The sequence below is a fragment of the Pipistrellus hanaki genome (assembly GCF_964339955.1).
Source record: "Pipistrellus hanaki genome assembly, chromosome: 14".
NCBI lineage: Eukaryota > Metazoa > Chordata > Mammalia > Chiroptera > Vespertilionidae > Pipistrellus > Pipistrellus hanaki.
Genome location: NC_140516.1, coordinates 46560704 through 46575291, shown reverse-complemented (window position 1 = coordinate 46575291; position 14588 = coordinate 46560704). Strand labels below are relative to the sequence as shown.

General features: G+C 52.2%; 1 protein-coding gene across 1 annotated transcript; it reads right to left on the bottom strand.

Moving 5' to 3' along the window:
• Positions 1-1378: 1378 nt before the first annotated feature.
• On the bottom strand, positions 1379-3249 carry ADRB1 (adrenoceptor beta 1). The gene has a single exon (XM_084904036.1). The coding sequence runs from the start codon at positions 3131-3133 to the stop codon at positions 1484-1486; it is 1650 nt and encodes a 549-aa protein (XP_084760162.1). The 5' UTR covers positions 3134-3249; the 3' UTR covers positions 1379-1483.
• Between the last annotated feature and the right edge of the window lie 11339 nt (positions 3250-14588).

Here is a 14588-nt window from a genome sequence, read left to right as displayed (position 1 = left end):
GGGGAAAAACTCTCTTTTGCACAACACAAACCGTCTCTCCAAGGTCACGGACCCCTCACGGACACACGGCACGTAGCCATCCTGGTGCTTCATCGGTGTTTATTGCACATGGACCAACCCCTCACACAGTAGTTAGTTGCACCAGAGTATAAATACTTGGTAAAACACACAGAGGAGATAGAGTTTATACAGAAAGTGCTCAATGTTACAAGCAAATTCACGTGGGCACTGGGACATAAAAAAATAATAATAAAAATCCTCAAGGTATTTATATATTTATACTATGGATACAGTTACAGTACCATGATAAAAATATAAAATGGTATTTCCCAAGATATCATTAGCTCCATAAAATCATAGCCAACAGAAGTAGAGTTTGAATTGTAGTTTAGCTTTTAAGATTTGCCCTCCCTCCCCGTTAAAAAATATTCAATTTCTTTTTGTGCAAGTAACGCCTCTGTGGACTTTTACAATTTCTAACACTGTGCAAAAATGGCATTTTGAACCACTCCTTTTTTTGTTTTTTGTTTGTTTGTTTGTTTTTACCCACATGTGCAGTAATCTGAATTACCTCCTCTTTTTTTTTTTTTTTTGTCTTTTCTTTTTCTGTCCTGTCCTCCATGGACAGAGTCACATGTCATAGAGGCTCAGTGCCGTGCCTGGTCCTTCCAACGCATATTGATACATAAATAAGCTGTTTAATATAAACAAGTCTTCCTAGCTTCTGTGCAATGTGCACAGAGTGAGGTAGAAACCCCTCAGCCTGGCCACCTGGGGCCGGGGACAGCAGTCTCGCCCTGCTCAGGGGAAGCAAGGTGAGGCGCGTTCCAGGAATAGCTTACACTTTCTTTCTTTCTTTTTTGAAACGCACTTTTGGCACCCACCCTTTCCCTTTGCTTCCCGAACAGGAGAAATCATTCCTCGGGAATTAAACTGAAATTTCTCTGGAAAGCAAATGGAAAGACAGCTTGACACACTGCCATCCCTCCCCTTCCCACCCCCCTCTGCCGGGTGGACGGCTCCCTTTCCAGGCAGGGAGATGGAAGCCATGCTGATCCACAACACTGCATACCCTCATGCTTCTTCCTTCCCTGCCCTGCTTCCTCCTTCCCTGCAGACAGTGTCACCTGCGGGGTGGGGGTGGGGGGGTATATCTCAAGAGGCATCGCACAAGCAGGGAAAAGAACCCGAGAGAGAAAGGAGCCAGCCGCGCTCCCACCTCTCCCCAAACTTCCCTTTCTGTGCACCGGCCCGTGACGCTTCCGTGGGTTGTTTGTTTTGGATGCTTCGGAGGAGGTCTGTGGGCTCCGCGTCCACCTGCTGCAGGTCTTGAGTAAACACACATCTCTTTCCCCCCGGGGAGCCATCCGGAGGCGCCGGGGCTCTCTCCATCCCGGGCCCGGGCTCTCCATCCCGGCGCGCAGAGCCCGCGCGTCCCGGCGGGGAGACGGGGAGACGGGGAGACGGGGCGGCGGGCCGGGCCCTACACCCTGGACTCCGAGGTGCAGCCGGGGCTGGGGCTCGGGCTGGGGCTCGGGCTCGGCTCGTCCAGGCTCGAGTCGCTGTCCGCCGCCGCCCCGCCGCCGCCGTTGCAGCCGGCCCAGGGCTCCAGCAGCCTCGCGGGCGGCCCGGCCCCGACGCCGCCGTCGTCCTCGTCCTCGTCGTCGTCGGAGGCGGCCCCGGGCGGCACGGGCCCGGCCACGGCCAGGCAGCCCGGCGAGGCGCGCGCGCGGCGGTCGCGGTCACGGTCACGGTCGCGGTCGCGGTCGCGGGGGCCGGCGGGGCGGCGGCGGCGGCGGCGGGCGGCGCAGCACAGCAGGTGCTGGAAGGCGCTGCGGAAGTCGGGGCTGCGGCAGTAGATGATGGGGTTGAAGGCCGAGTTGGCGTAGCCCAGCCAGTTGAAGAAGACGAACAGGCCGTCGGGCACGAGGTCGGCGTGGAAGGCCTTCACCACGTTGGCCAGGAAGAAGGGCAGCCAGCACAGCGTGAACACGCCCATGATGATGCCCAGCGTCTTGAGCGCCTTCTGCTCGCGCAGGGCCACGAGGCGCGAGGGCCGCCGCTTGCTGGGCCGCCCGGCCTCCGGCGGCGGGTCCGGCGGGGCCCCCGGGGACGGTGCGGGCGAGGCCGGCCGCGCGGGGCCACTGCTGCCGCCCAGGAAGCGGCGCTCGCAGCTGTCGATCTTCTTCACCTGCTTCTGGGCCTCGCGGAACACGCGCAGGTACACGAACGCCATGATGCACAGCGGCACGTAGAAGGACACCACGGACGAGGCGATGGCGTAGGCCCGGTTGGTGACGAAGTCGCAGCACTTGGGGTCGTCGTAGCAGCGGCGCGCCTCGGCGCCCTCGGCCCGCCACCAGTGCATGAGGATGGGCAGGAAGGACACCAGCGCCGAGATGGCCCACACGGCGCACACGAGGGCCCGCGCCCGCGCCCGGGTCAGCAGGCTGCGGTAGCGGAAGGGCGCGGTGATGGCGAGGTAGCGGTCCAGGGCGATGACGCACAGGGTCTCGATGCTGGCCGTCACGCACAGCACGTCCAGCGAGGTCCACAGCTCGCAGAAGAAGGAGCCGTACTCCCAGCGGCCCCACACCACCAGCGTGGCCCCGAACGGCACCACCAGCAGCCCCATGACCAGGTCGGCGCTGGCCAGGGAGATGATGAAGAGGTTGGTGAGCGTCTGCAGCCGCGGCGTCCTGGCGATGGCCGCGATCACCAGCACGTTGCCCGCCACGATGAGCAGCACGATGAGCGCCATGAGCAGGCCCATGCCGGCCGTCCACTGCTGCGACAGTGGCGCGGGGCCGCCCTCCTCGCCGGCCGGCGGCGGCAGCAGCGACGCGGGCGGCGACGCGGGCACCAGCAGCCGGGCCGCGCCGCCGCCGTCGGGGAGCGGAGGCGCGGCGGAGGACGACAGGTTGCAGGGCTCCGGGGCGCCCAGGGCGAGCGCCCCCGCGCCCATGCCGAGCTGCGGAGCAGGAGGAGGAGGAGGCCGGGGCCGGGGGGTGTGGAGGCGGGGCGGCTGGGCCGTGTTGTTTGGGGGACCCCCCAGAGGTCGGGGCGGCTGGGCCCGCGCGGGGAGGGAGGTCGCGGCCGGGTCAGGGCAGCCGCGGCGCGGAGCCGGAGGCATGGGCGCCGCCGGGCGCCTTCGCCGCCGGAGGAGCTGCGCGCTGTCTCCGCCGCCGCCGCCGCCGCCTCCGCTGCTGCTGGAGCCGCTGCTGCAACAGCCGCCGGGACCTCAGCATGTTTCTGAGCGCGCCGAGCTCGCAGCCCGGCACCCAGCACCCACCCCACCCCGCTCCCACTCCCCCGGGCCGGCCTCCGGGGCCCGCGTCAGGCGCCTGCAGCCAATCGGGGCGAAGGCACGCCCCCAGCTCTCTCTCACCGCCCCCCCCCCTTCCTAACCCCCGCCCCAGCTCCCCGCATTCTCCTCCTCGCACCCACAGCCCAGAGCTCCGGGAGTCCGCGGCGGATCCCCCAGCCAGCGCCTCCCGCGCCCGCGGTGCTGTGAGCGCACCCCTCTCTGCACCCGCCGGCTCCGGCCTCCGATCCCCCAGCTCCCCGCGGCGCCCGGCTCCTACCCGCGTCCCCGCCGGCTCCCGAGGCCCCCCCTTCCTGCGCCCCGTTCCCAGCTGCGCTGCCTTCGCCTCCTGCGCTCAGCTCCCGCCTGCCCCCCCGCGCCCCGGCTCCCCGTCTACCTCCGGCGGCGCCCGGATCGCCAGTCAGGGAGCTGGGGAGGGGGCCTCGGGTCCTCCCAGCACCGGAGGACTGGGGCAGCCTGGCCAGGGGGGGCGGGTTGGAGGAGTTTGGTCCTCAGGTCGGGCAGCCTAGTAGAGTGAGTGGGAAAAACCCTCTCCCCTTCTAGGGAGGACCCAGGCAGCCCGCGCCCGGCCAGCTCCGGAGATGGGAAGCGGGCGTCCGCGGTCAGAGGAAACTTTGCAGCCAAGCGAGCGATCGCCCGGCTGAAGCAAAAGGTGAATCTGTCCGTCTGTCCGGAAGCTCTCTGGGCGCTGTGCTCGCCGGCAGCTGGCCTGCCAGCCCGGTAGATGCATCCAGGTTAGTGCCTCTGACAGCCAGCGCGGAGGACGGGAGGAAAAACACACACTCCCTGGTCCCAGCTGGCGAGCCTGAGTGGGATGAAGCCGCGTGTGCCTGAGAGAGAGAAAGAGAGAGAGAGAGAGAGAGAGAGAGAGAGAGAGAGAGAGAGAGAGAGAGAGAGAGAGAGAGAGAGAGAGGCTTCAGGACACGCAAACGTGGGCGCGTGGAGTCCAGGACACCGCCACCGAGAAGGAGCCCATGTGAGCACACGTTGGACAGGAAGGACACCTGCGTTTCGTGCTTTGGGATTCACATGATCCGATCCGTTGAGCCGGGCCAATGCAAACACAAAGACACTGTTGGTTTTGGTTGAGGTAATGCACGGAGCTTTCACAGGTCTTGGTTGTTTTCTCCTCTGCCCAAGTTCCCAGATTCTCAAAACTCTGGGATTAGTTTTGGGAGGGATGAGAGAAGAGAATAGGTACATACCCAGGAGGATTAGAGTCAGACGCAGTTGGAGTTAGACCCGTGGTTTTGGAGTTGGCAAAGGAACCGGTTTGAAATCCGTGAGCCTCCTGCCTGTGGGTTATATGTGGGGACGGAGGGACAGAACAAGCCGCCAGGAACACACAGCCCGCTCTCAGAGTAAGCCACAGCAAGTTCCCCAGGTCAGCTTTGAAAAGAAAACGCCTTTAATCGAATCCTTGAGAAGGAAACAGCTTCTAAGAAGTATGTGTCACTCACATGTCTTTCTAGCAGCTGGACCAAAGTCAGTCTACCTGGGGGAGAGACCAACTTCCGCAGCCACCTGAGCCCAGGGCTAAAAGCAATGCTCATTCAGCCATAAAGACAAGCAGTTTTAACTCCCTTGGCTTACTTAAATCCAAGTATGTAAAATTGCCTTGGGAGGGGGCTGGTGGGTAGTTTATTTGTTTATTCAGGGACGACTTGTCAGCTTACTGTGACCTCTTGGGGAGGCTCAGGTGAGCAAGGAAAGGAGAAGGGCTAGAAAGAGGGGAGGGCCAGAGCCAGAGCCTGCCCCCTGCCTTTAATGTAAGCTTTGGAGACTCTTAGTTACCCATGTTGTCACCACAAACCTGTCTTCCCTTCCGGCTTCTTTTGGCCCTCCCTTGCCCCCCCCCCCCTCCTCCTTCCTGAAGGGGCAGTCTCAAAATAGCCAAGGGGAGAATTGAGTTTGAGGCTGCCGGACTGTGGGGTGAGGTGTAGGGAATGTGGGAAGGAGGCATTCTATCCAGCGCCATCTTTCCGACAAGTAGTGCCACTGGGAGAGCCTGTGCCAAGTTTAAGTGCCCCAGGAGGGCGAAGGGACTGCAGCTTCCTGTCCGCGATAAGGCCGGAACTGGCTTGTGGGCATTCAGTGCAGAAGCCTGGGCGCCAGTGACTGTAGCATATGTGTCAATACGTATGTATTTGTATACATCACGGGGGCATTTCTTTGTGTACACGTATGGGGGCATGAGATTTGAATTGTGGAAAAACTCTCCAGAAAAATTTCCATTGTTCATTTAGAGAGAGAGAGAGAGGGTGAGAGACACCAAGCTTCTCTGAATTTCTGGAGAATAAATTCATTACATGGAAATCAAAACCAGAAGGGTATTTTAATAGGAGTTCCAGCAGAGGGCTGCAGGCGTAAAGGGCGCTCAGGATTCTTGGGGCTTTCCTTCAGTGACTCAGGTTACATTTCTCTTCAAATAAAATGCTCTCAGATCTCCTTTAAAATTCCTACATTTCATGGCACTTTTTTGGGGGGGGGAGGGGGCAGGAGGGAAAGCACTTTTCCGCTAACACTTTTTATTGACTTCAGATAAGAATACAAGATCAAGAAGAAAAGGTTCCATATACCCACGTGTACAGGCATTCTGTGCTGCAGGTTCAAAAGGAACAATGCTGCATTTCCCCATTCCCACCCACCGCTGTTCAAATGAACCACTTCAGTGCAGGGGCCTGGGTGCTGGTACCTGCGGAACCCACAGATGTGACAGTGTTTGAGAAAATAGCCGCAAGCTCCAACAATAAATGCCGGTCAGCACCTTTGGGCGCTAGCGGGCTTCTCCCTCAGTATATCCTGTCCCCCACCCCTCTCTACCTTTCCAATCCCACTGCCATCATTCCACACCTGAACTTACGTTTTCTGTGATCTCCCAGCCTCTAGTCTTCTCTGCTCCACGCGCTTTAGCATACCATAGCTGCTCCTTCCCTATCTGCTCATCGCATTTCATGTGTCAATGAACAGTATTTTGCTTTTTGACATCTTTCATATTGCTGTTTAATTTTTATATGTTTTTCTCTTTCCTTCTCATATAAATTGTAAGCTCAGTGAGAGCCAGGATTGGCCTGTACATTTTTATACTTCTTCTGTTTACGACTAGTTACTTAGTATTAATTAAAATTGAGCTTTGATTTATATATATTGATTGTTCAACCTTATAATATTCTCATATTTGCCAGTATGGGTAATGACTGAGTGGTTTTGGAGTTATAATCTTCCCTCATGCTTAGAATTTACAGTACTAACTCATATTCCTATAGCCTACTCAATATCTATACTAATAAAAGGGTAATATGCTAATTAGACCATATAGACCAGACCTCTTCTGGACATCCTTCCGGACAAAGCTGCTGCGGCTGTGAGGGCCGAGGAGGGCTGGCGGCTGGCAGTGGCAGCAGCATTGGGGTGATGGGGTGGCGCCTTTCCCTGATAGGTCACCTCCAGCAGAGGGCTCCCGGATTGTGAGAGGGGGCAGGCCAGGCTGAGGGACGAATTTCTGTGTACTAGGCCTCTAGTTTTAAAAAATATATATTTTATTGATTTTTTTACAAAGAGGAAGAGAGAGGGATAGAGAGTTAGAAACATCGATGAGAATCATCAATCAACTGCCTCTTGCATACCCCCTACTGGGGACGTGCCCGCAACCAAGGTACATGCCCTTGACCAGAATCGAACCTGGGACCTTTCAATCTGCAGGCCGACGCTCTATCCACTGAACCAAACAGGTTTTGGCGCCTCTAGTTTTTATATAAGCATTTCAAAATAACTTAGAAATGCAAGGTAGGCTCATGAGGGAAACAAATGCATATCATACCTACTCAGGAAAGAATAAAGTAGGGCATCCGTAACAGGTGTCCTAGAGGGGCCAGGCACACCCACATCTGTAGAAACCACACCTGATCTCCACAAATATTCAAGGCAAATGGCCTCTTTTCTCCATTAATCAATTCAATATATGTATAGCTCACATTTGTTTCAATGTTTACGATTAAAAGTATTTTGTGTCTTTATTTAAAAGTTTGGCGATGTGTTTCTGACCAGAAATAGGCCATAGGAACTTAACTGTTGTTCATATCAATTAGCAGATGGTAAAATTGCTTCTTTTTAAGAAATGTCTATCTGTACTATTGAAAGAATCACAGATGTCCCCTTTTAGTCCCCACTGACCCCTCCGCCAATGGTATACGTTTGAAAGCCTTCCTTTATGACACTATATTCCCCGGCATTTCTGCCCTGGGAGAATGGCTGATGAGTTGAATCTGGTTCAGTTTCTAGATTAAGTTAAAGGTCTGCACAGCAGTGGGTTACAGACATCCAACCTACCTGTGGTTGTAGGCATGAACTTGGTGAAGACATTTCCATTCTTGAGTTGGCTTGGCTAGAAAATGAGATAAAAATAAGGGTTAGCCTACCTGGACACCTGCAGGAAAGAAGGCCAAAGGCAACTTGGGGGGAGGGGGGGGGAAGGTTGTCAAGGACAGCCCCAAGCAATGTACCAAATCAGTAAGTCAGCAATTTGCCCCAAGGCTGACAATACGTGGTGGGATTTGTGAGAGCTCAGGAGGCTGTTTCTGAGCAAAAATACACACACAACGTTTCATACAAAGCAAAACTACTGCGGAAACAGCCACTCAGAGCTGAGTAACCACAGAACAGCCTGCTCCTGTGGCTGGTCCTTAAGGTCATAGGCTGGTTTTGCAGCCACAGTTTACACAGGGACCGTCAACTCCCTCCATTCCCATAAGACGAGCCCAGAGGACAGTGGTGTGGTCACGGCAACTTGCGGACTATTTGGAAAACTCAAAAGCTCTCCTCTCTCCCATTCACTTCCTCCCTCTTTGCCGCCTCCTCCTCCTCTTCCTGGTATGTCCAACCAGTACACTGAACAGTGCGAGTGCCAATCATAATATTTTTCACAATCGGGGTATATTGGAAAGTGTTCAGACCTGAGAGGCAGAAGGTCAAGGTGTGTGTCCTGGCTCTGTCACTTTCCATTTGACCTTCAGCGGTGGCTTCATCTTGAGAGCAGACATTCGTTCCTTCACAGGGTTGTGCCAGAGTTAAATGCGATAGTGTGTGTGAAAGCTTCTTGAATCCTCATATAGCACCATATACGTGCAATGCATCGACGGCTGTCTTTAACCACCATGTCATTTCACACCAGGCAAGGTGTCAGGATTGGCCTGCGTGAGGAGTCCATTCACGTTAATAAGCTTCTCTTTAATCAGCCTGACTCCTTTCTTTCTCATGCAAGATACTAATATGACTCAGAGGCTGGGTAACAGTTCTTAAAAGCTTTGACTTTCTCAGCAAATCTTCTTTTTAAGAAAGTCCTCCCTCTCCTTTATGGCATCTTTCCTAACTATGTACCCTGTTCTTCGTGCCATGACTAGTAACTTAAAAAAAAAAGGAAGGCAATTGCAATATAAAAGTGAAGCCAATTTTTAAAAAGTCTGTTCTTATTCAGTTGTATAATGAATACAAATCGATTGATTATCAGCTGAATCTTACCCTAAAGTGTTAGTGACAATAGAAGTATTATCATGCCCGGCCAGCGTGGCTCAATGGTTGAACATCAACCTATGAACAAGGAGTTCATGGTTCGATTCCCCATCAGGGCACATGCCTGGGTTTTGGGCTCCATCCCCAACAGGGGGCATGCAGGAGGCAGCTTACTGATGTTTTTCTCTCTCTCTCCTTCTCCCTTCCTTTCTTTTTTTTTTTTTTTTTTTTTTTTTAATATATTTTATTTTCTACAGAGAGGAAGGGAGAAAGATAGAGCCAGAAACATCGATGAGAGAGAAACATCGACCAGTTGCCTCCTGCACACCCCCTCACCGGGGATGTGCCCGCAACCAACGTACATGCCCTTGACCGGAATCGAACCCAGGACCTTTCAGTCCGCAGACCGACGCTCTACCACTGAGCCAAACCGGTTTCGGCCTCCCTTCCTTTCTAAATTCCATAAAATATATGCATTTTTAAAAGGAGTATTATCAGTACCCATGAAAAGCATCAGCCTTCAGTTTGCTCTAGTCCAGAGCTAGTAATGACAACAAGCTGTGCTGATTATTGAAAACCCTGGGTTTTGTTTGAACAAAGTTACTGTGCTCCAGATAAAACAATGATGTTGTAACAAGCTGAAGAGTGTGTAGCTGCAAGGCTCCCTCAGGCCCTTGTTTTGAGTTTCTGAGGGTAGGCAGGATACGTTTTAAGCATGCTTAGCTCCCGTTTATCCTGGCCATGCACTTGGTACTTCATACGTTCCTGTGCAACACATGCACCCCTTGAAAGCCCGTGCTCCGTAGATCCTCTACAATAAAGACAGGCGTTGTGTGTTCATGGCCCCAGGGAATATGGCACCCGGGCCGTCCCGCTGGGTGGAACTGCCGAGGGAACCAGTGGGGAAAGCTGGCTGGTCTGCTCCGCCTCTGGGAGAGAACAAACCATTTGCAGTTCTTCCTTTGCTCTCATTCATTTGAGCAGACCACACCGGTATCTCCTCCATGTCTTCCCGCTTCTTTGTATTGTGTAGACGTCACTGTTGTTAACTTCTCATTTACCGACTGTAAAAGCTCCTCCAGACTCACACGTGAACAGTGGCTTTGGGGGGTGGGGGGGCTGAGGGACAGGGTCTGAAGACACCACGGAGAGCGCTGCTGCCGCCTTGGTTTTGATCGCCTCTGTGGTCAGCCTTCTCGCTTTGAAAATGAACATCATGCCTTTGACACGACATTTATTTTCCATCATGCCTCCGTATTGCTGCTCCGTGAATAAAACCTGCCGGAGACCTTTACCCTGTGATAGCTTCCTGTTTCCAGAGCGCTCAATTTAATTAATTGTCCCTTAATTAAATGCGCTGGGGGCAGCAACCTTCTCTGCAGGCTTTGCTAAGCATCAGACCCTGTTCTCACTGCTGGAGAGATGGTTGGGGGTCTTTGTTTTGTTTTGTTTTGTTTTGTTTTGTTTTACTTCTCATCTTAATATGGAGGAACCAAAGCAGAAGGGGAGAGGTGTTTCCAAGGAAAGGAGTTCTTGCCTCCGCTGCCTCCCGAGCTGATCTCTAATTACCACAGCCTGCATCCTTCCCAGGTTTCGGCCCCCCTGCCTCCTCTCGTGGGCATCCCTTAATTGTACGATCTATTTGGGGGCTCGGACAGGCCATGGAGTACTTTATTTATGTTTGTGTGTGATGAAAACTGATTTTATCCAAGTCACCCCCGTGATGTTTTCCAATGACTGAGGACCCTCCTGGGGGAAGTAAAGTAACCCTCTCTAACTGGCACTGATCTCTGAGGTGGAGAGGATTTGCAAGTTTATTAGCTCATCTGTTCGGCTCATTAAGAAGGGAATAAAGATCCAATTTCTTGCTCCAAAACCACCTCGAGAAAAAAATGTAGAGTTGTACGGTGGAAGACATGTTGTCACATCACACAAAACCCAGAATGCTTAGTTGATACACTGGACGACATACTAACTTACGTTCAAAATACAAATGATGGACTTGGAATAGATCACAGGTCGAAAAGAATGATTTCCCATTAAGGATAAATTTAAAGTTACATGTGCCCAAAGCTTCTGTGCGCTTCTCATCCCCCGTGACCTCCAGGGGAGGCAGAGGGGGCTGCAGACGTGGCTTCCACTCAGTTGGAGACCAACATAACCCACCTCATCCCTTCCTGGGGGTGGAAGCCAGAGGAACAAACGCCTGCCTCCGCTTTGCAATTTCCATAGCAACGTGCTGTGGGGCAGATCAGTGAAGGGTAGGAGCGCTCAGGGTGAGGAGCTGTGGTCCACGGACCTCCCCACCTACTGAAACCTCCGAGGTGGCCACCCAGCTCCCTTCCATTCCCTGCCTTCTCCCTTCTCCTTTGCCATTCTCTGCTCTTTCCTGTTTCTCTCTCTTCTGGGCTGTCTTCTCCAGCTGACCTCACACCTCTTTGTTTTAACCTCTTCCACCGGGGGCCCCCAAAGACAGCTATGGCTTTCGGTCCTTTGTAACCCCTGAAAGTCCCAAAAGATCAACATCAAAGAGATGCTCCTCAGCACCCGGGTGTGAACATTTCCATGGGATGTGTGGTCATGGAGCAGAAGACAAGGAGCCTGCCTCCACCAAGCCCGTCCTCAGGTGGCCTCTGGCAGGCAGGGGTGGGGGTGGGGAAGGGGGACTCCAGGTCTTCCCTTTTCCCCCAGAGGAGCCAGAGGCCATCTGGTCTTCACCATTGCTGGAATCCCACCAGGATCCCTTTTTGGGGCTGAGTTCGGGAGCACCGAAGGAGATTTCCTGGAGTCAAGTTACCAAGTGTAGTTGGGGCAGTGGCTTTAGTGTCCAATGAGGACTAAGCGCTAGCAATCCTATATAATAAAAGGCTAATATGCAAATTGACCAGATGGTGGAACAACCAGTCGCTATGATGCGCACTGACAACCAGCAGGCAGACGCTCAATGCAGGAGCTGCCCCCTGGTCATCAGTATGTTCACATAGGGGAGCGCCGCTGCTCAGCCAGAAGCCCTGAGCCGGGTTCACAGCTGGAGAGTGTAGCTGAGGTGGTGGGAGCCTCTCCCACCTCTGTGCCAGTGCTTAGGATGTCTGACTGGGGGCTTAGACCTGCTCCCCAAAGGGCTTAGACCTGCTTCCCAGAGGGAGTGGGCCTAGGCCCTCAGTTGGACATCCCCCAAGGGCTCCCAGACTTTGAGAGGGTGCAGACTGGGCTGAGGGACACCCCCCCACCCCCAACAAGTGCATGAATCTTGTGCCCTGGGCCTCTAGTTCTAAATAAAGTGTTCTCCTGGCTGGTCTGTCAGGAAGAGACCAAATCCATTTGGGGATCAGTGAGAAGGAAGGGCTTTTAGGCCTTCACTACCCCACCTTCCACACCAATCGCCTGCCTGGATTCATGGCTTTTCCTCACCTGGGGTAAAATCTGTGTGTTACCTCACAGTTCTGTAGATGAGAAGTCTGGAAAGTTTGGGTTCTCTGGTGAGGGTGGAATCCAGGTTGCATTTTAATCTCATGCTCAGGTACTTCTTCCAGGCTCACCATAGTTCTTGGCAGGATGTGTTTGCTCTGGCTGTAGGACTGTGGTCCCTCCCTGCTTCTGGTGCTGCCTGTCACCAGAGGCCACTCTCTGCAAATGCCTCCTGCATTCTTTGTCACATGCCCTTCTCCATCGTCAGAGTAGTAAGGGCACATGGAGTCCTTCTCATGCCTGACTCTGTGATTTTTGTCTTCTCCTCTGGAGTAATTTTTTAAAAGTCAATAGCTCTAAAAAAGTAAAGAGATTCTATCATGCATTGTTTATTTATATTTTCAAATTTATTAAAATATAATAGAGCTAGGAGAATTGTCACATTTATCCACACAAATGAAATTTCCTTTGTTGGTATATTGCTGTGTGCATTTCCAAAAGTGCCCCATACATCTAACCCTGAAAACAAAAGAACACCAGAGAAAAGCCACGCAATGAAGTGCTTTTGTTTCGTTGCTGTTGTTTTTAAATCCGTTCCTAGAAAAAACGATTTTACTCTTACTGAGAATCCAAGACCCAAAGGTTGTGACAACCTTGGGAATTTTATTTAAGAGGCAAAAATAAAACTGTTTGGGAGTTTGAGGCAGAAAATTAAAAAGCAAGCTGTATTTGCTCTGTCATTTCCTCACGCTGATACACGCTGTTCCAGACGAGGTAATTAAGTCAGGTATACCGGTACAGTAAGCTTTGAGGCTCTCTGAAAAGCCTGGAAAATGGCCTTACTGTCACAGCCCTGGAAATATTTTATTTTCTTATTCTGAAAATGTCTAAAGTGATGATTAACGTGACTTGCTACCATCTCCACCCCACTCTGCTTTTCCTCTCCCCTGCTGCCAGCTACTCTGCGAGCAGACATTTTTGACATTTCCCCATTACTAATTAATAGAGATTATATGCCTCTTCATTGCTCTGTCATAAGGATAATGACCTTGGTTTAAAAAATTTCCACACACGTATTGTTTTCATAAGAACTCTTCTGGGAGGTGGTTTAATGAAAGTAATTTATTAAGCAACTTACAGACCCATAATTAACCTTGCAAAAAACTAATCATCAGTATTTGATAGCATAGCCAGTAGTGTTGGGAGATTTTAAAAATATCCTTGGTCTATGCAGTTTTGTTTTATGTGCTTTCTATTACATAATTTCGATGATGGTACTTTAGCAGATTGCACTAATTTTAGTAATTAATTTTGACATTTACTTCTCTCTCTATGCCACAATGATCAGGAAAGCAGGCCCTAGCCCTAGCTGGTTTGGCTCAGCAGATAGAGCATTGGCCTGCAGACTGAAGGATCTTGGGTTTGATTCTGGTCAAGGGCAGGTACCTCGGTTGCAGGCTTCATCCCTGTGCAGGAGGCAACCAATCAATGTGTCTCTCTCACATTGATGTTTCTATCTCTCCCTCTCCCTCTATAAATCAATAGAAAGATATCCTCCGATGAGGATGAACAAAAGTAAAAATAAACAAAAGCACTAGAACCGAAGTCTTCTGATTCCCAGACCAATGTTTTTGTTTTTGTTTTTGAAAGAGGGCAGACTCTGGAGACAGGCTGCCTGGATTAAAATCCAGGTTCTGCCCGTTAGTACCTGGATGACTCACTCAAAATGATATTTGAGCCCTAGCCGGTTTGGCTCGGTGGATGGAGTGTTGGCCTGTGGACTGAAGGGTCCCAGGTTCGATTCCTGTCAAGGGCACATGCCTGATTACGGGCTCGATCCCTAGTGGGGTGTGTGCAGGAGGCAGCCAATCAATGATTCTCTCTCATCACGGATGTTTCTATCTCTCTCTCCCTTTTCCTTCCTCTCTGAAATCAATAAAAATGTATTTTTTAAAAATGGTATTTGAATTTCATCATCCATTAAAGGGAACCCAGTCACTGGGGTGTAAGGAGGGGGATGTGTTCTGAGAAACGGGTCCTTAGGCGATTGCTTCATTGTGCCAACATCATAGAGTGCCCTGAAACCATCCTGGACCATACAGCCTCCTGCAGCGATGACCTGTGCCGCAGGTTTCAGGACTGGCAGCAGCAGGTCTATTTACATCAGGATCACTGCATGCACACACGTGGGGAACGTGTTGGGCCAGGATGCTGTGTGGATGGTGACGTCACTAGATAAGAATTTTTCAGCCCCGTTACCAGCAGGCCATTGAATCATGCTGTTTCCTTCAACGTTCCCGTGACAAAGTTGGTGAGAAAATAAAAAAGGATCCCTGGCCAGGCCACT

What these genes read in the sequence shown, in the direction of transcription:
- ADRB1 (XM_084904036.1), bottom strand. Translation starts at nt 3,133, where the DNA reads ATGCCTCCGGCTCCGCGCCGCGGCTGCCCTGACCCGGCCGCGACCTCC.